Source organism: Bremia lactucae, linkage group LG17 (assembly GCF_004359215.1).
Source record: "Bremia lactucae strain SF5 linkage group LG17, whole genome shotgun sequence".
NCBI classification, from domain to species: Eukaryota; Oomycota; class Peronosporomycetes; order Peronosporales; family Peronosporaceae; genus Bremia; species Bremia lactucae.
The window spans coordinates 486,637-510,267 of record NC_090626.1 but is presented as its reverse complement, the minus strand read 5'-3'; the positions used below and the strand labels follow the sequence as shown (position 1 = coordinate 510,267).

The following is a 23,631-nucleotide window of genomic DNA, read 5'->3' as shown; positions in this document are numbered from 1 at the left end:
TCTACGGTCGAACTCATTAGTTCGACCGCACTCCTTTCTATGTCACTTAGAAAGGAGTAGCTGTCACGCGAAACGTGATGCGTGTTTCCGTTACCATCTAACATGTTCATGTTAGATGATAGGAACTGTGGTCCTTGAACGGACTACAAGTGCTTCCAGGTGTAACGGGGCACTACGACTTGTGCTGCTTCAGTGCAAGTCCAATTTGCACTGCCTCAGTGCGAGTGGTGCCTCACGTCACTTCGCGTACACTAGAACGTGCAGAGGAAGTCTTCCCTTTTAAACGCTCGCTCTAACGAGGGTTAAATGACAACTGTATTAAATATAAAAAAGTTCTTCTATCTATCTACTTAATACTAGCTTAATTATAAACCAATACAAATATGTACTTAAAGTCTTATCTGTCTTTATCATTGCGCGCGTCAAGCGCTGACTGGACCGGGAGAAAGTAAGTATAATGGTCTATATCTACCAATAAATAAGTCCTTAGAATATTACCATGTAAAGTAATATTCTCCAAATATTCTCTACCTTTTAGATAATATATTAACTAACAACCTTTAAGTGTTAATTTCATATAACGATACACCCCATTGCACAATCCGAAACGTGGATGTATTAGCCAATCATCATCTAGCACGCCACGTGCTCAGGGGTGCGTCAATTTAATAATTCCCTTCTTGGAAATGCATAGGTATTCAGAAGTGACAACTGTATTACGTGTCTTGCTCCATCAATAGTGTTTCCTTAAGACGATTATAGGTAATAATAAGAAGATTAAATTTAATTATCATCTGACAAGTTATTCCAATATTTTCGTGTTCAATATATATTGAAGCTGTAACGGGGCGTACTTCGTTTAAAAGCCGAATTTGAAAGGTTGTTAATTATTATATTATCGAAAAGGTAGATAAAATTTGAAGAATATTACTTTACATAATAATATTCGTATAAACTTGCTTCATTAATAGATATAATCTATTATATTTATAGAAGATTAACAGTACGATGGTGATTATATCGTACCGGATTTGGATGACAGATTTGATGTCATTCCTAGGTTTTCCTTGGCTCAGAAAATATGAGCCAATGATCAGCTGGCAGCATCGATCCGTAAAGATGCCTACCACTTGTTCATCAGATGGCCATCTGGTGAACGTCTTGGAGCATCCACAAGCGTGTGGATGTACTACGAGTGAGTGCGATGGCCTCACTTGTGGTACGGTCGTTAGTACAACCGCACAAGATCACAGTGTGATTACCAATCACAATGTGGAGTCAGCTGCCGGTGGCTGTGTTAATGCACAGGCAGCGCCGAAGGTCCACCACTCGAATAAGTCGAGTGGATTGAGACATGAATATACGCCTAGCGGGCGACGCTCAAGAAAGATACCAGGTGTCCAAAATGGACAACACGAGGTCGAGTAGAGAGTCGACCGTAGAGGACCCGACTGTTATAGCGCAATCACACTCGGAAGACGTTGAAAGAAAAGGTCCCCGCGTACTTGAGAAGAAATCTCCTCAAATAGGTGAAGTGACTAGACTTCAAGATCCCGAGGGATTATTCCCTCTGCACCCTGTGGATAAATCCCAGGAAGAAACCGAGACATTAACTAATCTTGGCTAATAACGGATCAAGAGTAGGCGCTTATACTCTTGATATGTATGCGCCTCCGAAGTTAATTTCGGAGATAACTCAATTACCAACCCTAAAACCAAAGCGGTTCTTGAGAGATCTGCATGTGGAAGAATCAAGAAGATTTGCGTACTCGTCACAGAGGACGAATACGTAACTGGTATTCGGTCAGCGGTAATTTTTGCAGAGAACGAACGGGTTCTCAGCAGCTCATCAATGGACAAAAGTGTCCTCGATGTGAAGACTCGGATTGAGCGATATACTTCTCAATCCTGGGAGTCACTTAAGACAAATCCTTCATACAAGGATTTGGTTAAATTCAGGGATATATTCCCTGGAGCAGTTCCATGCGTGTTGCCTAGTGCACACATTCCATAAACTGAATGCTGCAACGGTACCGGATCAAACGCCGATACCTAGAAAATACCTAATCATAGATGGTATGTCTAAGAGTACCATCTTTTCGTCTATGGATCTGATGGATGGATTTTATCAGATCCTTCTGCGTGAACGGGACATCCCAAACACAGCAGTGAGTACTCCCAGTGGGATACTCTAAAAATTGGCTAGTAACGCAACAGGGGTTTAGTAAAGCCCCTGCAACATTCAACAAAGCGTAACGGATCTGTTGAGACCGGTGCGAGAATTCGCAAGGATTTATTTTGACGATGTATTCGTCCATAGCCGAGCCATAACGGAAAAACGGACGTGGAAGCTCATAAAACTCACGTTCGTCAGGTTCTTACACTTATGCGAAAGCATATGATGTACGCAAATCTCAAGAAGTGCATATTCGCTGCAAGCGAATTCCAGTTTTTGGGTGATCTTGAAAAGATCAAGGCAATTACCGACTGGCCAGTTCCAGTCGATGTCAAGGGATTTGGAAAGTTGCTTCGAGTAGCGGCGTACTTGCACAAGTACTCCCGCAATTATGCCGAGATGACAGTTCATCTCTCTCGTCTCTTGAAAAAAGACGAGAATTGGCAATGGAACACTGATTGCCAGCGTTCCTTTGAAGGTATCAAGCAAAGCTTATTACAATCGCCCTTCTTGCTGATTGCAGATCAAGATAGACCATTCCATGTGGTTTGTGACGCCAGCGATTTCGCAATCGTTTGTGAATCATTGCAATACGATACAGACGGCGTGGAGCGCGTCGTCTGTTACCAATCGCATCACCTGCAACCAGCTGAATGCAATTGCCCAGTGCATGACAACGAACTCCTTGCCATGAAATATGAATTGGCTAAGTTTAGGGTTTATCTCCTCGGAGATAGACCGTTTATCGTATTAACGGACCATGCGTCATTACGCACGGCCGTAAATAGCCCAAATCTCTCGCAAAGAATGGCGAGGTGGCTATCCTTTTTCGCGGAGTATAATTTCTCCGTGGAATATAAACCAGGACGACCTAATGTCGTCGCTGATTTGTTGTCACGCCGACCCGATTTCGAGCCGACTGCGCATTCCAACAGTGGAAATAATTCCACTGTTGCAACACTCATTTCAAGTATTCCGTCATCAACCTTATTTGATCACATAAAGAAAACCTACGCAGAAGATAATGACCTTCTGCGTTTAATGGGTCATCTAATGAATCCATCCGATAAATCTTTTTAAGATTTACCGGCTTTATATCGATCGTCATCCGATCGATACACAACACGCAACGACTTGTTGTATTACACAGCCGTTGCCGGCGACACTCTACGTGTCGTGTCCCAACTTATAATAATTTGCGCCTGCGCATCATGTAAGAGTGTCACGATGCACCAACAAGTGGGCATCGTGGACGTGAGAAAACTTATCTCACAGTAAGTTGCGACTTTTACTGGCCCCGCCAGTATCCGTTCGTGCGCAAGTACATTCGTGCTTGCGAGGTATGTCAACGGGTAAAGCCTAGCCCTTCATCCCGTCCTACCTCCAACCTCTAGCACTTCCGGCAAAATGTTGGCAATCCGTATTTATGGACTCCGTCTTAGGGTTTCCGAAACAATCACAAAAACAATGGAATACTTGTTTTTGTAGACAGATCCAGCAAGATGGTACATCTTGTTGCAGTACCAGAGTCGACAACGGCTCCGGGCTGTGCCCGTGTCTTAATCGACACGGTATTCAAACACCACAGTTTACCTCGTGAACTGGTCTCGGATAGAGATCTACGAATTAAGGCGTTCTAGCAATCCGTGTTCCGATCTCTCGGAACACGGCTGACTATGTCAACTTCTGATCATCCACAGACAGATGGTCAAACGGAACGCGTCAATTGCGTCTTCGAATAGATACTTCGAGGTTACGTCCAATCGTATCCGAATTGGAGCGAGTTTTTACTGATCGTCGAAGTTGCCATTAATAATTCGGTGCATGCGTCTACAACGCACACACTGTTCTTCGTAAGTGGCCTACGCCATCCACGCATAACCGCCCAATTAGAGGGATCCTCTTTTTTAAAAGGGGAGGGGGGCGAAGCAATCGACATCGAAGATGAGAAAGATCACATGGCAGTGCGCACAAAGTGAAAAAGAGCAAAACAAATAAGTCAGCAGAGGAATGTCTGCTGGCCTGAGAATCAGTAATTCATTCTGAATAGGATTCCATTGCTAACGCAGTGGACTGTTAGGAATGGAACGCAGACAAACATGGCAGAGCAAACATTTTTTCATTAAAAACTAATGACCTAGTGCTATTCTCAACTGTAAACTTACCTAAGCGTACAGTCACTAATATGAGTAGCAGTAAGCTACTACCCACGTTCATTGGGCCTTTCCGTGTTCTGCATTGCAGAGGCAATGTGTACACAATAGAATTGTCAGGCAGGATGGAACGCATCTTACGTTTTACCTTGGTCGGCTCCGCCCGTACCATCAGTACGCGGTTTCTTCCGAGGACGGATCTGGCCACCTTTTTCAAGAATCCGTAAAAGATTGTTGTGGTCACAAACCAGATACTCATGCTGAATCTGGAGATTCTCATGTCGGGTCCGACGATCCTCGAAACCGCGATGAGCGGAAGACAGCTCATCACGAAGAGCGTGATAATTCCGTTCGTATTCCAACATGGAGTACGCACTCTTCAACGGTCTTCCAACTCTTCGATATAGTGAGCCTGCAAAGCCTGCTCCAACGAGCGACGCTTACCGCGCTCGTGATCAAGTCCTTCCCCCAATTCATGGAGGAAGCGGTCGAGTTTGTCGATCTTCGACTCTAGATCCGACACATGGATCGGATCTAATTCTTCCTCCTCCGCCGCAATCATTGGTACATTCCCACGGTGGTCAACGTTTCCTTCTGGAACGTATCCAAAACGACCGTGAAGTGCAGCGAACGAGTTATCTTGTTTGCTGGTGCGGTTATCCACCTTCACATGACAGCTGGGAGCCTCGTTACCAGCTGATGGTTGACGTTGAGGGCATCGTCCGTCAGTATGACGAGACCCATCCGATGGATCAGAAGGCCCGTGGCGCCTGTAAATCGATTGCAAAACTTCAATCGCATCGCATCTCTATCGAGATGTGAGCCTTTCCCCAGGCAAAAAACGGAATAGACATCCCCTTTTACTCGCTTCGTGTTGTCATACGACACGGGCAGGAATCACCCCACGTGAGGCATGGAAGTCCTGCCTCACATGACAACCGATGTAAAATATACCTTGCACCGGTTATAGTTCGTTTCTCAAAGTTAAATCGAATCGCGTTAGTCTTTGAAGCCAGGCTTCGCGTTAAATGCCTTTGACATTGCGAATGAACGCGCTCCAGGCTTGCATAAGCGATACTTTATCTCGCTTGTTGTTGCCACTAAACCATCGATGCTTGAAAAAAGCATCGAGATGAAAATCCTTCTCAGCGCGAAAGTCCTTCGCGCTGGGATCAAGCCCATGTAGCTTTGTCGCAATAAATAAGGGATATTTATTGAGAGGAGTAGTCTCTCCAGACAAGCTATTAATTAGCTGCTCGGGCAAAAGCCACGGCTTCTTTTCAAGGGCAAGACGATACATTTTAGTGTCTTCGATTCCCTAAGTGGTACCCACTGAAGCATGGGTACTACAATAACTTTTTTATTACGATGGCTTACGCCATCGTCATCACCACGCACAGAAATATGTGTGGGTGACGGCACGGGGAGACGGTGCTGGCGATGAGGAATTATCCTTATCGTCGGAAACCAAATGGTCAGACGCGAAAGCGCAACCTCTAACAAGTGACTACGCAACAGAAAAGGATCAGAACGGTCAAGTGGATGATTGGGGACGAAACAGCAAACGGCAAGAAGGGTTTTTTTGCAAGAGTCGTGCGAGAGTATCCATCTGACTTCCGCGGTGGCGTCAATGCCAACTGTACGAGGGTGAGTCGGTGGTGGAACAAAGTACGCTGACGTTGTCTCTCGTGGCATGGGCATGACGATGGTCGTACGGCTTTCCGGTGGCCCGGGCGCTACAATTTGCTCCGCATTTATAATCTTTCAGAACGAGGACGGCTCCTTCCATCCGTGGTGTGCCAAATGATGTTCCTGGCGTCTCCAATAGATGACGTCATTATCACCACCGAATCCCAGCGTTTTACCATTATCCATATTGATAACAAATTGTGTTTCATCAGCATTTTCCACCAAATTTTCGTCCAAAGAACCTGACTAAAATTCGCTACACAGACACAATCCGCTAAAATATGAGCAATAATATCACAAATAACTTACGTGCCACAACTCCTAAGTGGTAAGCAATTTCTTTCTCGATATGTTCCATTCGCTGCTCGCAAAACATGAGCTTGCCAATTTGTGCGCGGCCAACAATGTTTTTGGCTTTCATGAATTTTTGAATCCAGCGAAATCAATTCAATCCATCAACAATTTTCATTTGCTGATTTATATTGGGGACAAAGAACTGGATGAGACGACTCGCGGATAAAGTATTTCGCCAACCGCAGAAGTAGCTCCTGGGAGAACTTCACGCCCGCATTCCGTTAGCGATTGAAATCGTCCACTTATTCAACATAAAGCCACTCGACCCAATCTGCTCGCTTGCTACTACGCCCTGGAGCTGCTTTTGACATCAACTTCTTGTGTATCCTCGGTTGGCTATGATTGACAGAGACCAAATTTTGGCAATCGAGATCAATTGCACATATTTGTCGCGATCGTTAAGAAAGGGTTCATGACGAAAAGGTTTGGTTGGAGTAGCTGAATGAGCCACGCACTCATCGACGTAATTTTCCTGCCATCAACATGCCCGAGCACAAGCGCATTATTTATGTAGACAACTATGGAGGACACAATGACGGCCTCGAGGTGCAGGATTGCCTGAATCGCATTGGTGCTAGCATACGCAAGCTTGTAGCATGCACCACAGACAAGGTGCAGCCGTGCGACAGCTTTGTGATATCCAAGATTAAGGACGAGTGAACGACCTTTGGGAGGAGTACAAATTCAAGGCGATCAAAGCAGGGTTGTTTGCTGATGTGTCGGGGGCTATCAACAACCCTGGCAAGACGTTCATCCAGAAGATGACAGCAGAATCGGTTCATCGAGTAAACGCAATGACGGATGCCACTGGCCTGTCTTACGCGCGCAAGGCCGTGGTAAGATGTAGTCTATATCTGGATGTGATCGGGCAGTGGCATATTGCACAACTATCACATGAACTGCAGGCGATTGTGAACAAGAATCGATATCATTTTAATGGAGAAGCTGTGTTTGCATTGAGCGTATCTCATCAAAGCGACCCCAACTCTTCATCTATAAACGAAATATCCGGCACTGAGCTTTATACACATGAATCAAGTGTGCATTTCAATAGTGTGTAAATATTATCCTATGAATAGTGTGTGTTCCTTAAAAAATGTGTCACACACTATTAATACGATGCACATGATTTTGAAGTGCTTCGTGAATTGTGTGATACACACTAATGACGGATACCGGTGTAGCCAATAAGCGCTCAACATGCCTTCGCGCCATTAGAAGCTATAAGATGAACGAGATTGGCGCGTCCATCGAGACGCACGCCAGCAGCGCCATCGCTGCGGGGTGTCTCCAGGCGGTCATGAGCATGGTGAACTAGTCAAATTTGTTGCGATTTAGAAAGCGCGCGTGGCTCAACGCGACGCCAAGGGGCTTGCTAGACGAGTGCGTGCTGTTCGTATTCGGACGCAATTGAAGCGTATACGCAAGGGTTCCAAGTCTCTTCATATCAAGCACTTTAATATGCCAATCGTGCGACGTGGTATCTTCAGTTCCAAAAGCTCGAGCGTGCTCATGTGGATGCTACAAAAGCATTTACGACAAACACATCGGCCACCCTATTGGATTAGCACAAATTCTCAGAGATTTTACTCGCTATGGACCAATTCGATCAAGCTCAAGACATTTGCAATCAAGGACTTGACATTTCATGAAATGATTTGCTTGTACGTGAAAGAAAGCGCACGATACAAGCCGACATGATGAAGAAAACACAAGCGGTCGTACCCCTTTGCCATTCTTATACATTCAACAAGACAATACGGCAAGCCAGTGGAAGCCACAAGAGGCTTTACACACTCAAGTTGTGTCCATGATGGATTCTCAACAAGTGCCTTTGCATGAGATTCAAATTCATTTGTATGGCTCGCATCCAGACCTTGGGAATTGCCGCAAACGCATTGTTACAAGTAATTGACAACCATGGAACGCCTCACGCCACGATACGCGATACATTTCTCGTGCAGGAAGGCATCACAAACCTTCAAGAAGCTAGCCAAGCGGGCGTCACGGAAGCGTGGTTCCGTCTTGGTGTTTTGTACTGGGATTCCAAAGGCTATTGAGACGTCAAAGAGCGCACGCAAACGCGTCTTGCAAGAGTTTTACGGCGTCTAGTTGGATTACGAAACGAGTGGTACGAGTATGTGTTGAAGAAGCTACTGCGCGACTTGAGAGGAATGGTAAAGACTTGGCGGCGGCGTATGTGCTTCTTGGTCGTTGGAAAGACTATAAAGATCTAGAAACGCTACGGCACTGAAAGCGCTGTGTAAATCTCTTTCTCCAAAGGAAGCATGTTAATACTTTTACACGTATTATGCCATTGGCGCGTTGTTTCTGACGACAACAACAACACGAGTAGGGCGACAATCGATCATGAAGTAGGACGATCGCGCTGAATCTGAGTGACGCGCAGCTGATGTACGTTATCGACGCGACGACGGCGAGAGAGGCGTGGGGGAAGGCTGGCGGAGTTTCATCGCACACAAGACATGGCGTATCGACTTTGGCTTAAGGAGAAGTTTGCGTCGTTTAAGTATACAGCTTCAAGTATCAGTGGTCACGTGACAGAGCTTGAAGACCTAGTCATGAAGATGAATAGCGCCAACTGCGGGCCAAGTGAAGAGGATGTATGTGCCGTGATGCTGAGGAGTCTGCCTGCAAGCTTCGAGAGCTTAGTGCAGGCGTTTCGCATGTCGGTGTCAAGTTTGATTTCAGCGGCCTCGTGAGCAAGTTGATTGCTGAGGAAGTGCAGCACAAGGACACGGCACATGTAGAAGAAGCAACGGCTTTTTACACGAGCAAGAGAAACGGCAAGCAGCACCCGAAAAAGCAGCAAGAACAGCGTGCTTAAAGACCGTCAGGAGCGTATTTTACTGTGGCAAGGTCGGCCACTATGCTAGAGATTGCCGCTCAAGTCGTGGACCAAGAGAAACGCGAGAAGGAGGACACGACCACTCCAACGTCGCATTCAATGCTAGCGAAGGGTCCGTCAGCGACTGCTGGGTTATCAACAGTGGCGCATCATCACACATGTGCAAGGACCGGGAAACTTTTGTGGAGTATGAGGAAGTGTGCCAGGCGCGCAGTATATCAAGCGCGAAGAGTAATGTGAAGCTCAAGGCCATCGGTCACGGAACGGTTAGCTGCGCGTTTGGACAGGACATGCTTGGATCGATGCTCGCCTCGAAAACACTCTTCATGTCGAAGATCTGTCAAAGAATTAATTCTCGCTTACGGCTGCATCAGCGCGAGGAATGACAGTAGAGATCACGCGCAACGAGTGCGTCGTGAAGCGGGGCGGGGCACCAGTTGCCACTGGAAGGAAGAGGGCTTCCTGATGTACCTTAACGTTAAGGCTGGTGCGGAGTGTCACGTGGCCGCGTACGAGAGCGAGCTATGGCACAGAAGACTGGGTCACGCATCGTACGGGACGATTAATGAAATGATCAAGGACGTAAGGATCAATAGCGTGGAAATGAAGACCGACGTCGTGTGTGGCCTATGCACAACGTTCAAGCAAGCGCGCAAGTCATTTAAGGCAAGCGAGGAAGACAAGGGACTCAGGGAGAGTGCGCGTTTTAACAACATCGTGTGCTCCGACGTCGTTGGACCAATCACTCCAGCTTCAAGATCCGACTTCAAGTACGTTGTAAGTTTCATCATGATAAAGAGCCGGTACGTGACGGTTTATCCGTTGCGAAAGAAAAGTGAAGTCATGAGCGCGTTCGCAAGGTTTTATCGAGAGATCAAGATAGCATCTGAGACTAAGATCAAGATAATTCGAAGTGACAACGGTGGCGAGTACCGGAACACGGCAATGAACAACTTCTGCAAGGAGAAGTTCATCAAGCAAGAGTTCACAGTTCCATATAATCCTGAAGAGAACGGCATGGCAGAGCGCATAAATCGAACACTGGCAGAGATGACACTCTGCATGCTTAAGGACAGCGGTCTCGACAAGTCTTACTGGCGCGAAGCTTTAATAGCAGCAGCAGACATTTGGAACGTGGTTCCAAACTCGTCGAACAAGAAGTCAAGTCCGTACGAGATGTTGTTTAAGCGAAAGCCGCGCATCGATCATATGCGCGTGTTTGGTTCGCAATGCTACGCGCACGTTACAAAGGAGAAACGAAAAAAGCTGGACGATTCGGGCGTGAAGTGTTATTTTTTTGGTTACGCAAAGGATCACAAGGCGTATCCACTACTTAAAGCGGATGACGGCTCTATAATAATTTCAAGAAACCTGACATTTGCCGAGCATTCCATTTCGAAGGGAAAGGAAAAGGGAGGACGAGCGAATTACCGACATCATTGATGATAATGAAAATTTGAAGACGTCGACACTTAACGACAATGGTTTGGAGGTTCCAGCAAATGATGATAGGCTTCAAACTCCGCCACTTGGAGCTTGCCGTGATCCGATTCGTGGTAGCCAAAACGACTCCATTGTTCAAGGTCAAGTTTCCACTCGAGCATCAAGCACGCCCGGAAGAGACGGCGAAGAAGAGTGGATGATGTGACCAATTCGAAAGAAGCGCGGTGTGATGCGCTACGAACAAGAGTTTCCCAACTTACGGCGCGGTCACTTTAACTTGGACGATTTTGAAGGAGAAGACTCGTTTTATTGCTGTGTTGCAGATTGTGATGGAGAACAAGCTTCAAGCTACGAAAAAGTATTAAAGATTAAGAACAAGAAGCAGTGGCTGGAAGCGATGAAGAGTGAGATGCAGTCACTCAACGAGCATAGCACATGGGCGTTAGTGGACATGCCACCGAACAAGAAGGCTGTTGGCTGCAAGTGGGTATTTCGGATCAAGCGCGATTAAGTGGAAGTATTGTCAAGTTCAAGGCACAATTAGTTGCGAAAAAATTCACGCAACGACCCGGGATCGATTTTGTCGAGGCTTTTGCGCCAGTGGCACGCAACGAGTCAATCAATACGGTGTTGGCAATTGCAGCTGCTGAGGACTTGGAGGCAGAAAATGTCAACGTTGATACCGCATTCCTGTATGGAGAAGTTGATGAGGAGATCTACATGGACCGGCCCGACGATTTTGAAGATCAACAAAATCCGATGAAGAAGTGTTTGCTGCAGAAAGCGCTGTATGGAACCAAGCAAGCGGCGCGGCAGTGGAACAGCAAACTGAATCAGCATTGGGAGAACCAAGGATTCAAAGGCACTTCAGCAGATCCGTGTGTGTTTATTCGAGTGTCAAGCGGCGTATACAGTATCATTGTAATCTACGTGTACAACCATATGCTGTTCGGCAAGACTAAGGAGCACATTACGGACATTAAGAGTGCGCTTAAGCAAGAGTTCAGCATCAAAGAGCTTAGGGATCTCAAGGACTGCTTAGGAATCGAGATTCACCGCAAGCGCGATGAACACGTGATCAAGATGAACCAGAAGGCATACATCAGGCGACTCTCGGAAAAGTATGGAATTGAGAATTGCAAGGACGTGCACACACCAGCGGACAACAACTCGAAACTGGTGAAGAGGCGTGAAGAGGAAGCATTTGTACCGAAATTTCCGTATCGCGAATTGATGGGTGCTTTAATGTACATAGCGACTTGTACACGACCAGACATCGAGCATGCGGTCGGCGAAGTTGCCAAGCTCTGTGAGCGCTACGGGAAGTCACACTGGGTAGCAGCCAAGCGAATTCTCAAGTACTCGAAGCGGGCTAAAGGTATTAGCATTAGATTTAGGGGCGTTAACAAGGGAGAGCTTATTGGATTTGCAGACGCAAACTAAGCAGGCGACTTAGATACGCGGCGTTCAACGACAGGATACGTGTTCTTCTGGAACGGCGGCACGATCTCGTGGAACTCCAAGCGCCAGCCGACCGTTGCAACACCAAGCACGGAAGCAGAGTATATGAGTCTGTGTAGCGCAACTCAAGAGGCATTCTAGCTTCGAAATTTGATAAAGACTTGGAGTACAAGACGGATACGGCGATTTTTCAAGACAATCAAGGATGTATTGCGCTTGCCAAAAATTCTTGTCTACCATTCGCGCACGAAGCACATCGACATCAAGTTTCATTTCTTGCGAGAGTAGGTGGCAAGTGAGGTGATTGCGCTGAAGTACAAGCCGACGGAAGAAATGATCGCGGACGGATTGACCAAGGCGCTTCCAAGAGACAAGCACACCAAGTTTATCATGGGACTCGGCATGGCAGCATAAGGGCATCACTTCGAGTGCACATCAAGGGACAGTGTTGAAGATTGATGTATTCATCGAAAGTGTTGCGCTTTAAGCATATGCGTCTATAGGGGATCGTATGGCAAGAAATATTCGGAGAATTTGAATGTGAAAAATATCGTGTGTTGTGGCTCAGTCGGGTAAAGCATGGCGGTGCATCCCACTGGTCACCGTTTTTTTTTTCGATATCCGGCAACGACAAAAAGTAAAACCTTCCGGAATTGGTGTTTGGGGTTCACCAGCACTGTACCGCCAGACAGTGACGTTCCTCCTTTTATGGTAGTCCACATATGTGGGAAAGGGGGCGCAGCGAACGATAGGAAAGAATAAACGGTAAGACAAAGTTAACGGTAGGATAAAGTTAACGATAAAGTCAACGGTAAAATTGAAATAAACTCAATAATAGAACTTACTTTCCATTTTGCAATCTCGACCGTAAGCCTAGCATTGGATTGGCGTGTGTGGCACGTGACGTCGCGCGAGTTTCTTCGAACTCGATGAAAGAAAAAAGGGATTTCTAGACGTGATGAAAGGCGCGATAGTAACCGCACCGAGTTGCGTCAAGTGTGGCGTTTGTAATGTGTTAATGACGCCTTTGCATGTACTGGAACACATGTATGCATGAACGTGAAAGGAGGACTTGGGAATCCTTGGCAAAGTGGTGTTTTCTAGATGCGATTGTTGCCGTGAAGAAACTCACGAACACACACGTGATGCTACGTGTACAAACGGTCTTGGATCAGTGCTGGAGCGTGAGTGTGACTGGGATCGAGTCGAGACTTTCTTGCGTACAGAAAACGAATTGTCGGTACTGACATTGGAGGTTTGAAAAAAGGTTTTGTTGAAACTTGAAGAAATGCGTTTCGAAGTCGCCGCAATGGTTTTGTTGCTTATTGTGAAGTCGTTCCGTTTCAAGGTGATGGAAGGCAATTTCGGCTGTTTTTTTTCACAAAGGCAAGTCGAGGTTTTGGGAGTGGAGTCTTGGGTACTGGACTGCGAGTGTCCGAATGCCTTTAAAGTAGGGGGAGTTGTGGAATTACTTTCAGTCGCTTAACCCTTTGACGTTCAAGAGTGACGGCACAGTATTTACAAAAGTGCCAAGTGCATTGAATTGTGAGTCTGGTATGGGCTTCCGACTCGGGATGGCGATGGCACTTGATCAAGTGTCGCTCGCCGCAATTGCCGAGGTACTTGACTACCTTCTTCCGACTACGAACATGTTTTTACCATGACGTTTTAATTTTTTAAAATAAACTCACGATAATGAATATCGGTTTGCTTGGATTCGACTTGTAAAGATGTAAAGCCTCTGAAGGGGTTAAGGCCAAAAGAATCATAGTTTTTGAAGAGAACTATTCCAGTAAGTTTCGAAGCTCTCGAGTATGCTATTTGAAAGCGTTGGATGTCAATGTGAAAATGGGGATGTTACGTGAACATTTTCTTTATGTCCGCATAACATCCATTCTTAAAATTCCTAAAAGACGATTTTCTCTACATTTGATATAAATTTTTTTATGATTAATTTAAGGGAACCGCTTCCGTCTGTATTAAATAAAGACGTCATATAAAATATTTCCACTTCCACTGCATCCAAAATCAACAGTTGTTCCTATACAATCGTCTATAGACCCCCCCAGATTACATTTGGGAACCGATAGAGCCAAACCCCTTACTAATCTATTTCTGTATTTATGAGAGTAGCGTAATGGTAGCAACTTGTTGATAGCTAGAATTGATATTGAGAAACCTTTATGCCCAGCTTTAGTAGCTCAAAAGGCCTGAAAAAAAGACCTCTCAAGATTTGCGTAATTTCTCTCTTTAATAGCAAGATGCTTTTTCAACATAAAAATTACGAGCGAAAGCTGACAAAACTGAAACATAAGGAAATTGTGATTGAGGAAGAGCGACAGGAGGTTATGTAATAAAACTGTTTTTTTTTTAATTTTTAGTTTTTATTTAATTAAAACACACAGAGGGGAGGGTGTGGCTATACCTAAAGGGGTGTGCGGCTATACCGGCTCCCTTCTTAATCTGCAGTTTTCATTTATTAAAACAAACAGACAGATTAAAAATGACAACTTAATAAAATTTATATTAGTCCGCTATATCGCAAAATTCACAATTATTCCTTTTGAGACGTAGTTAGATCCCCTATTTCGACTTGGTCGTTTTTATTCCCACCATGAGCGCAAGCCAGCCACAGCATTGATCCCAGGAACTTCCAATAATGCTGAAGCACTATTGGACTTCACAAAAGCCGACACAAAGCCCAGCTTGACACCGTGCTTGGCTTCAGACGCGTCCATGTGCTGTTTGAAAAAAATAGATCCATGAGCTAGCTCCAAACCTTTTCTTTGTCGTGGCACAATTCTTCAGCTAACCTATTTCCCAATCAAATCTATAGTACGCTACGTTATGCGTTTTTTTTCCACAAAATTGTGCAAGTCATTTAAAACATCCCGCCACACCCTACCTTCTCTAACCCCTCTCACAGTGTCTAAACGCAACGAGCTACAAATTACCCAAACCGCTGTCGCTTCGCGTCCTTTGTTTTGCGCATCAAAGTCATTTGAAACATATTTGCACGACCTTCATTCGGCACAAAAGCCTTGCGTTTCGCAACTTTTTTCACTTTCCCCATGTCCAGCGACTCATCCCAAAGATCCTGACGACGCGCATTGCGATGCTTCCATTCCTCTTGCTTGAGCGCGTTTAACACACGATCGTGTTTCGCCGCCAAGGCTTTGTCCGTCGTTTCTTGCGACGCTGCGTCGCTGCTACCACTTGTTGCCTCCATGTCCGTCTCCCCCATCCATTTGTCCACTTCTCGGCCATATAGTGACGCCTTGCGCACGCCCACGTTCAAAAGATGCCGCGGTTCAAACGGCACGCGAGTTTTTACACTTGCAGCCTCTGCAGTGGCTTTGATTTCAGTCAATTCCTCTGGCAACTCGGTCACCAATTGCGTCATGATCAGACGCGGGCAAAACCTCCATGATTTTATATCAAATTGACCCACGCGACCAAGACGACCACGAAATCGCGGCATTGCAACTGTTTTATTGCCATCAGTTTAGAAGCTTGTTGTGTTACGTGTGATTTTTTCACAATTAACGTCATGGGAGTTTTTTTTATCGAGGTTGCGTTGGGGAAGAGGGTTGTTTTTAAACTTGCAAGAAACTGGGTCCTGTCCAACTCTTTTGGTTGAAGTACCACCTTTTCAGATACCGGTACATGTGCTTTCCCCTCCTCGTTTCCCACTTGGCCTTTTTCCGTCTTTTGCATGGTTTCCTTTGCTTTTCGTTGCTCGAAAAGAGGCAACACTCGTGAATAAAAGAGCATATAGGCTTTTTGCTGCAACACCGTGTCGATTTGTACCCATCGCACCGAATCGTCGTTCATTTCATACCATTGGCCAGACGGACCCTTTACAAACGCATAATAATGGCCACAATCTGTGGAAAACCCTGCATGCACGAGCACGGCGTGCAATTCGTACTTTGTGCGTCCCCGACGACGGTCGTCGCAGTGTTTACTCATCCCCGTTGCAATGTCGAGAGACGGGGGAAACTTAATATGGCGCGTGATTTTGCCAGATACGACATCAAAGCGTTTGAGGTGGATTGTAAGCACATTTGGACACTCGGCAATTGACAGACTCTTTTCTGCACGACTTAGTTGGCCACATTTGGAACATTTCCATGCGTTGCGGTCATCAAGTGTTTCAGTGGCGGTAAAGTGCCGCAACGCACTGTCGACACTTTGGACACCATAAGCAACTTCAAGCGACAAATCCAAAAAGTCATCAAATCGTTCGGAAATGTACCCACATTTGGCACATTGGAGACAATTTTTTAGTTTGCCTCCAAAAATACGATGCACAAATGTCGTTGAGGCTACAGAATGATGTTCATTTTTAATCCGCGCTTTGCGCAAACTTGACCGTTGCATTGAATCCAGCAATAATCGAAAAAACTCGTGCGAATCTTCTTGCCGTCCAATGCGGAAAGTTTTAGAAATGTGTCGGACGTTCATAACCAGCTCCTTTGGCTGGAGTACTCGGACAGTGTTTTTACCGTGGACCAACTGCAAGAGTTTCGACATGGCACGCACACTGCAGAATCCGTAGCCATTTTGAACGTTTAGGTTAAAGTCATTTTGACCGATTTTTGTATTAAATTTGTACAAATTGTTGCCAGGTGACAAAACCGTAGTCTTAGCAACTCCATCCTTGTCCAATAGGAGCTGCGCGAAACATGGAGTGTAGGTCAGACACTGCAATACCGAATTCAAATAGCACGTGTTGCCTAAATTGGCAAAACCTGGGCCTATTTTTCTCGACTGTTGCCACGGTAGTAATTGCTCCACCGATTCAGCGCTGCAAATTTCTTTTGCCTCTTGCTTCTGTGGCTTTGTTTCCTTAGAGTTGCCGTCGATATGGCCAATCACACGCACGTTCTTTGCACGTACGAACTCAATACGGCGCTCATTAACCAACGCAACAGCCGATTTGCAATGTGCTTGTAGCGAGAGCAAGCCATTGCCTACAGGCGAAGCGGCGACATTAAAATGGCTACTTTTTGCATTACCGGTCGAATTTTTGAGGGCAGTAGAACCCAGAGACGTGGATGAGAGTCTGGATCCCGTAGACTTGATTTCCACGGCTCGTGGAGCCACCGCTAGCATGCTCGAAAGCCCGACGGTTGGCAGGTAGAAACAGTTTATGCAGAGGGCTTTTGTGCCAATCAAAATTTTACATGGTTTAAAAATAGTTTTGATAAATGTAGAGCGGCAATTCGTTGCTCGTTAAGTATTAAAATAGTTGCGTAATAAGTATTTTTATCGTTTCTCCTACGCTCAAAATTCTTAGGTTAGAGATTCGACAATATATTGTCTTAGTTAGTAATGAAAACGACGCAAGAAGCCGTCAAGGCTTAACAAAATGATGATACATTTGCGGCGATTTCTGCCGTAAGGGCAATTGACGCATTGAAAGAGGCTATGTTGATGTTTTTCCAAAATTTACTCGTAAGGATTCGTAGCATTTCTATTGCCATCGTGTATAAGTGCATTATCGTTTCCAACTTCTTCGGGGCTACAATTAAGAGCAGAAAAGTAATTGAAAATAATACAAAAACTGCTGAGACTTTAAATTCTATCTCCTAAACAAGCGTCCAAACAAGTCAAGCACAAAGCAAATGTATTAAAAAGCAAATGGCAAATAAGAATTACACTTGCGGCAACAAATAAAACGAGTCCGAAGGTCGATGTAAAATCGGCGTTAACCACTTTCGTAAAACATCGCCAAGCAGTCGGCCATCCATGTCTTGGACACTTTGGTACTCGTTCTTCGTTAACCACACGTGGACGTCCCCGTAGACGTTATACCGACCCACATTCATCGACTGCGCATACGTATTGAGAATTTCCGTCATATTGCTATAAAAGTCGTCTGCGGGGAGCACTTCTTTGAACGGATAGCCAGCAATGCCGGACAAGACCAATTCGTAAAACCCACGTTGGGTTTTGTCGGCAATACTATTGATAAAGAGCCACTCGCTTAACGGTGTCTCGGTCATAAGCGAGAGCACCATCTCAATTGCCGTGGCCGTCTCGGCTTCACAAGCACTAGCAATAACATTGGGAAAGCCTAGTAGCTGACAGCCATTATAATACTTAATTAATGAACTTGCCGGTTTCATGGTTTCTGGAAAAACACCAACGTAACTATCGGCCAAGACTTGATACGTAATACCTTTTGTTTTGACCTTCCACGCATTAGCAACGTAGGTGGACCATAATTGGGCACCGAGAGAGCCGGCACTGTAGCCCCCAATGACAATCTGGTCGAGGTTTTGGTAATTGGCCAGTGCCCAATGGAGTACAGCCATGGTGTTGTTGTACCCATTGAGGTGCATGCCATGGTTCTGACCAAGACACTGTTTGTTCCCTAGTGCTTGGTTGTACACGCTCTCCAATGGTTCGACGTATTTGTTTCCGACAAAGAGGTCCCCCGTGCAGTAGGGCAAGTATACAATGTTAAAATCGTTGAAAACATTATTTCCAAGGCTTCGATTGACGATCCCCGTAATTTCTACGGACGCCTTAGTGCTAATCAATGCGTTGGAACCAAGTTGACATTGCAAGGCAAAGTTGCACGTGAGTTCGTCGACGCAGGCACCGCCTCCTTGGAAATACAGCAGCAACTTTTTCGTATTGTGATTTTTTGCGGGAAACACTTGAAAAAAGTATTTTGAACGGGACGTAAAATTCGACACGGGATCCGTATAGTCGTCAAATGCACAGCGTGTGTTGCCATTCGGAGAAATGACGATCCCTTCGTCGTTTGTAGACGCCGTGAGCGAGTCGATTGTGCACGCTTCAACGCCAGTGATATCGCAAGTGCGAGGTTCGGCGTGAAGACTGAGCAATGGCAATGCAAGGAGTGCGAGAGCCGTTTTGGAGGCTGAAATGAAAAAGACCATGGAGGTGAAATGGATTGCGGCTTTCAAGGAATTTGAAGAAATGAGCTTGATTGAAAGGATTGAGCTTTATTGACAACGCCACGGATGGTAAGATGGAAGAACCTGGTCTCCACTATTGCGGTATCTAGCTGCACATCCATCATGGCTGTCAATGGACCCATCTGGATAAAACTCAATGTGACGTTGAGCATTACAGACTTTAGAATGGAAAAAGGTTTTACTTGGCAGCTTTAATATCGAAGTTTGGGGGTTTATGATGGATATAAAGAGGTTTCGAGCTCGACAACATTATCGATACTTTTCAGTGCTAGGGTTTTTTTATTGTCTTTTGGTGCAGAACAAGGATGGGCAGGCAACTTTAAGGATTTGACTATTCCGATCTTCCAGCCTCGTTTTTCATTGGAAACAACTGAATGCGTTATACGTGGCGCTGTAGTGCATTTCTCTCTTCCTTTTCCCGAAATGTTAAGGAAAATACCGATTCTCCTGCTGGACGGAGTACATCTAGCAGGCAGTGTTTGGCTTGTATACGCACAGAATAATCAAACATCTCCATACGATGATTTGTTGAAAAAGCAAAAAGCCTGCAAGATTAAAAAAGAACGGTTTTAATATAGAAATATTAAGAAACTTGCGTGCGCCTGTTATATGTTTTTATGCTACGATTGTAATGGATTCGAAGAAAACCAGCCGTTTTTCTTCAAAAGTAAATACAATGCCTTAGGTAGTAATAAAGATTTTAACCGGTATTGTTTATAATAAGACAACAACATGTCGCCCCAAAGATGCTCTCGTATAGCAATGCAAGATGCTCTTGTATTGCGTTGCATTCACCGGCTGTCACGCACGATAGCGGCCACTAAGTTCACGACCTCGTCGTATTTGCCTCTCGCCGACGCTTTAACAAGCCCACTTACCGACTGCTGCGTTTCACAAAGTTTGTGCATGATGGCATCGACTTTGTCGTGATCCACACAAAGGTACAGTCGTAGAGTCGTTTCCCTCTAAAGTTCGCATACGCTGTATTAAATAAAACGTACTTAAATCATATCGACCACGACACGACATGTGGTGTTTTCAAAGGCGCGGCTAAGTACGCGCTGGCCTTTAAGCGCGCGGGTACAAAAGGCCTGGGCCTCAGTTTCCGTGCGCTCGGCCTTTTGGTGGGCCATGCATGACCAATAAGCTCTGCAGCATTTCAATATGGTGGAACGCATTGTCCGATACCGATTGTTTGCTGCTTTTGGTCTGGATACCAGCCTCAAGGAGAAGGATTTTGAGCGAATAATTTCGCTCCGTGAGCTTTTACATGCGCTGCTTTTCCTTGCGATTAAGATCCTCGCGGCAACGCTGCGCACTACCATGCGCGGGTGACACGGGGGATGGCACGAGGTGGAGAAGAAAACGACACGTGGAGCGCAGGCGAGGTTAAGGAAGGACGTCCCCTGCGGCATTTTACGCACATAATTTCCTTGCCATTATGCAGGAATACGTTGCAGTATTCTTAAAAAAAATCAGGTTGTGATAAACACATTGCTGTTACCTAATTGGATGAAACTAAGCTTTGCGCTTTCACAATTAGAAAACAAAGCAAAATAATTTGGATTTTTCATCTTAATTACAATGTTTCATCTCAATTTAAATAAAACTTAGATCGTTTATTATAGCGTGATGTACCAATACGATGTCTCTGTGAGCTCAAAAATGCAATATATTTTTTGTTTAAATCGTTTCGTGTAACCTTCGGTGTACCCCGCTTGCCCCATTTGAAAGCGCCGGTCAGCTGCAATGGTGCGCGACACACCTCTCTTTTCAAGAACTCACGTACTTATACTCCTGTGTGTGACCAGCTTAGATGCGAGGCTGAAGAGATCATCGAGCGTATAAAGAGCCACAAGGGCGTGCAAGCCGTTCTCGTTGTCAACCAGGAAGGTGTACCCATCTTTACAAGCTCAACGGATGAGTTCGCCATCGATCACGCAGCGCTCATTTCGCAGCTGGCGGCCAAGGCCAAGTCGACTATATGCACATTGGACGCTAATAATGACCTAACGTTCCTCCGGATCCGCTCCAAGAAGCACGAAATCATGATCGTCCCCGGTGTGTTGCCACCTGCAATTGTGGATTTGGTTTTATTTGACTAACTTTTTGCATCTCTAATGCTGTAGATGAAAACTATGCGCTAATTGTGATTCAGAATTTGGTTTCGAGCACCGAGTCGGACACAAACTGTGGCAACTTTAAAGGCACTTAAGACTCATGTTTACCACTTGTACCTGTGTTGTAGTTTTCTCTTTTTAAAGAACTTGCCAGATAGAAGTATTAATTAATATATGCTTCCGTAGCTTAACTACCTAAACACGTAATGACGAGTACATTTCCATGTTGCATGATTTGCCGTTAATTAAAAACGACAATTCTGTTTCAAGACGCCATAGGATATTGCTTTAACGTTGCCTTTGGCAAAGTATACAAGATACATTTCGTCTGCTTGGCAACTTCTATCGTGTTGCCAACCGAAGGCTAAAAGACATGAAAATCAAGCAAACCTGCAAAAGTATTCTACAACCCGCAGTATTCGATACAGAATCATAGCGTGGTGCCACATTGCATTATTTTACTCACGCACACACTTACTCCAATGATTACGAGCAACTAGTGCACGAACGCCAATGGCCTTGTAATAAACATCCAATGAGATCGAGTCACACACTTACTGGTCCACATGAATCTCGTCCTTCGGATCGCCGTCCGTCACAGACTCCTCTGCTGACGTCTCGGCCTCGTCGTCGTGTTGCGGTTTAAACACTGACGACGGTTGATACGGCAAATCAATCGGAATTAAACTAAATTCGACATTTGTAGGGTTGCCACCATCGTCGGTTATCACAGCGGCCACAAGATTAACCGTGCCAAAGTGGCCATCGGCAACAGACGTTTTCACGACAGCACTTGTTGATTGCTTTGTCTCGCGAACCCTAGTCATCAATCGCTCCAGTTGTTGCTGATCCGTGCATAAGTACGACCGAAGGGATAATTGCTTTTTCAAGAGGGGTTCGGGTTGGCCCGTAAAGTGCACAAACGCTCGATTAAATGTCACAGTTTGCATGTCCATATCCAACACGACACGAGGAGTGGTGGTCTTTTGAAACACTCCTCGCACAACTTTTTCCATGCCCGAGGATGCCACTTGCGCTTGAGCCCGAAACACCTCGGCCTGTTTCTCCGCACGCTCGGCTTTTTGCTTCGCAATGAGCAAATTGCTGCGCAACATTTCGATATAATGGGCCGCATTGTCTAAAATCGACTGTTTGTTCTTTTTCGTTTGCACACCGGCCTCGTCGAGCATGTCTTTAAGTTGATTGATCCGGTCATTGAGTTTAAACATGCGTTTCTTTTCTTTAAGATTTAAATCCTGACGCGAGCGCTTGGTGCCGCTATGGGCCCCGGATGGCGTCACCACGGCGCCATTGGCGTACTCGTAATCGGACGACACGTGCAACAGTTGCGAGTTCATTTGTGGCGGTGGATAAAAGTGTTGCACGCCTTGGACAGTCATAAGAAGGGGTTCGGTCTCGTACTTTGGACCGATGGCATGGTGCGGAGTGATGGTATGTTGCGGCGTCATGGCGTGTTGCTGCGGCGTGCCTTGGTGCACGAGGTGGCCATATTCTACACTGGGGGGATGCATGAAAATCTTTGGCCGTTCGCCACTATGGAGGTGCGGAGGTTGCGAATAATGGGCCGCGGACGAGGTGTAGGGTGCAAGCATCTTGGTTTTACAGGGGTGGGGCACGGAGAGATTGGAAATTGGGTGCGCCCGAGGTGCGTGGCGTAAGGCCAAATGGGAAATGGGAACTGCTGGCAGCTGGCAAAGGGACGAACCACGTGGAAACTCCAGTGGGGCCCCTCTTGGAGGTCTGCGATTGGCTCCGCGGGGAAGGCCCAGTTCATCAAGTGGCAAAAAAAGGGTCTTCTATCCCCATCGTATTGAATTTGGTGACAAGCGTCCAATTATTTCCTTGTTGCAATCGTTTCTTTTAATTTTGCACCAAGTTCATTTGCGAAATAAATCTAAACAAAGTCTACTTACTAGAAGATACAATTTCTTGGTACGAGGGTGCGAATCAGACTTCAAGGCGTGTAGAATCGGCTTTGGCCAGTGATGCCGCAGTGGGAATTGCCGCATGCGTCAGGAAAATATCGCAATGTCAGGGCCGAGAAGACGGCCTGACGACCGCAACAGTTCACTGTGACCGGCCATCGTCAAGAGCTTTCTATCGGAAGGGAAGCAAAATAGCCCGCCGAATTGCGGCTGTTCCTGTTGCCACAAGGCACAAAACCAGCTGACGGAGATGCATGACTGAACGGCTTTACATAGACGAAACAGCCTTAAAATGAGGGCATTTATAGCTTTAGCGAGGCACTAAATACATGCAAAGAGACAAAAAGACTCCACAAGGCCATCTGGCGATCGCAGTTGCCGCAACAGTCACCGATTCTAATATTTGCACGCTTGCAAAAAAATAGAGGCTATAAAAACGAAATGGTCTCACTCGACGGGTTAGA

At 45.7% G+C, this 23,631-nt stretch overlaps 6 protein-coding genes across 6 annotated transcripts; 2 read left to right on the top strand and 4 right to left on the bottom strand.

Annotated features, from left to right (window-relative positions):
* Positions 1-8,292: 8,292 nt before the first annotated feature.
* On the top strand, positions 8,293-8,484 carry CCR75_007609 (uncharacterized protein; the record flags this gene model as incomplete). The annotated part of the gene is made up of 1 exon (XM_067965667.1): positions 8,293-8,484. One exon carries the CDS (start codon positions 8,293-8,295, stop codon positions 8,482-8,484), a length of 192 nt encoding a protein of 63 aa, XP_067823377.1.
* Positions 8,485-15,095: 6,611 nt separating this feature from the next.
* CCR75_007610 (uncharacterized protein) lies at positions 15,096-15,548 on the bottom strand (the record flags this gene model as incomplete). Its single annotated transcript, XM_067965668.1, has 1 exon — positions 15,096-15,548. One exon carries the CDS (start codon positions 15,546-15,548, stop codon positions 15,096-15,098), a length of 453 nt encoding a protein of 150 aa, XP_067823629.1.
* A 29-nt stretch (positions 15,549-15,577) lies between these two features.
* Positions 15,578-17,263, bottom strand: CCR75_007611 (uncharacterized protein; the record flags this gene model as incomplete). The annotated part of the gene is made up of 1 exon (XM_067965669.1): positions 15,578-17,263. The coding sequence occupies one exon, from the start codon at positions 17,261-17,263 to the stop codon at positions 15,578-15,580; it is 1,686 nt and encodes a 561-aa protein (XP_067823628.1).
* Positions 17,264-17,599: 336 nt separating this feature from the next.
* CCR75_007612 (uncharacterized protein) lies at positions 17,600-19,062 on the bottom strand (the record flags this gene model as incomplete). Its single annotated transcript, XM_067965670.1, has 2 exons — positions 17,600-17,672; positions 17,810-19,062. 2 exons carry the CDS (start codon positions 19,060-19,062, stop codon positions 17,600-17,602), a joined length of 1,326 nt encoding a protein of 441 aa, XP_067823627.1.
* An 830-nt stretch (positions 19,063-19,892) lies between these two features.
* CCR75_007613 (uncharacterized protein) lies at positions 19,893-20,234 on the bottom strand (the record flags this gene model as incomplete). The annotated part of the gene is made up of 2 exons (XM_067965671.1): positions 19,893-20,066; positions 20,160-20,234. The coding sequence occupies 2 exons, from the start codon at positions 20,232-20,234 to the stop codon at positions 19,893-19,895; spliced, it is 249 nt and encodes an 82-aa protein (XP_067823626.1).
* Positions 20,235-20,850: 616 nt separating this feature from the next.
* On the top strand, positions 20,851-22,898 carry CCR75_007614 (uncharacterized protein; the record flags this gene model as incomplete). Its single annotated transcript, XM_067965672.1, is given in 3 exon segments — positions 20,851-20,900; positions 20,918-21,162; positions 21,231-22,898. 3 exon segments carry the CDS (start codon positions 20,851-20,853, stop codon positions 21,314-21,316), a joined length of 381 nt encoding a protein of 126 aa, XP_067823633.1. The 3' UTR covers positions 21,317-22,898.
* Positions 22,899-23,631: the final 733 nt, after the last annotated feature.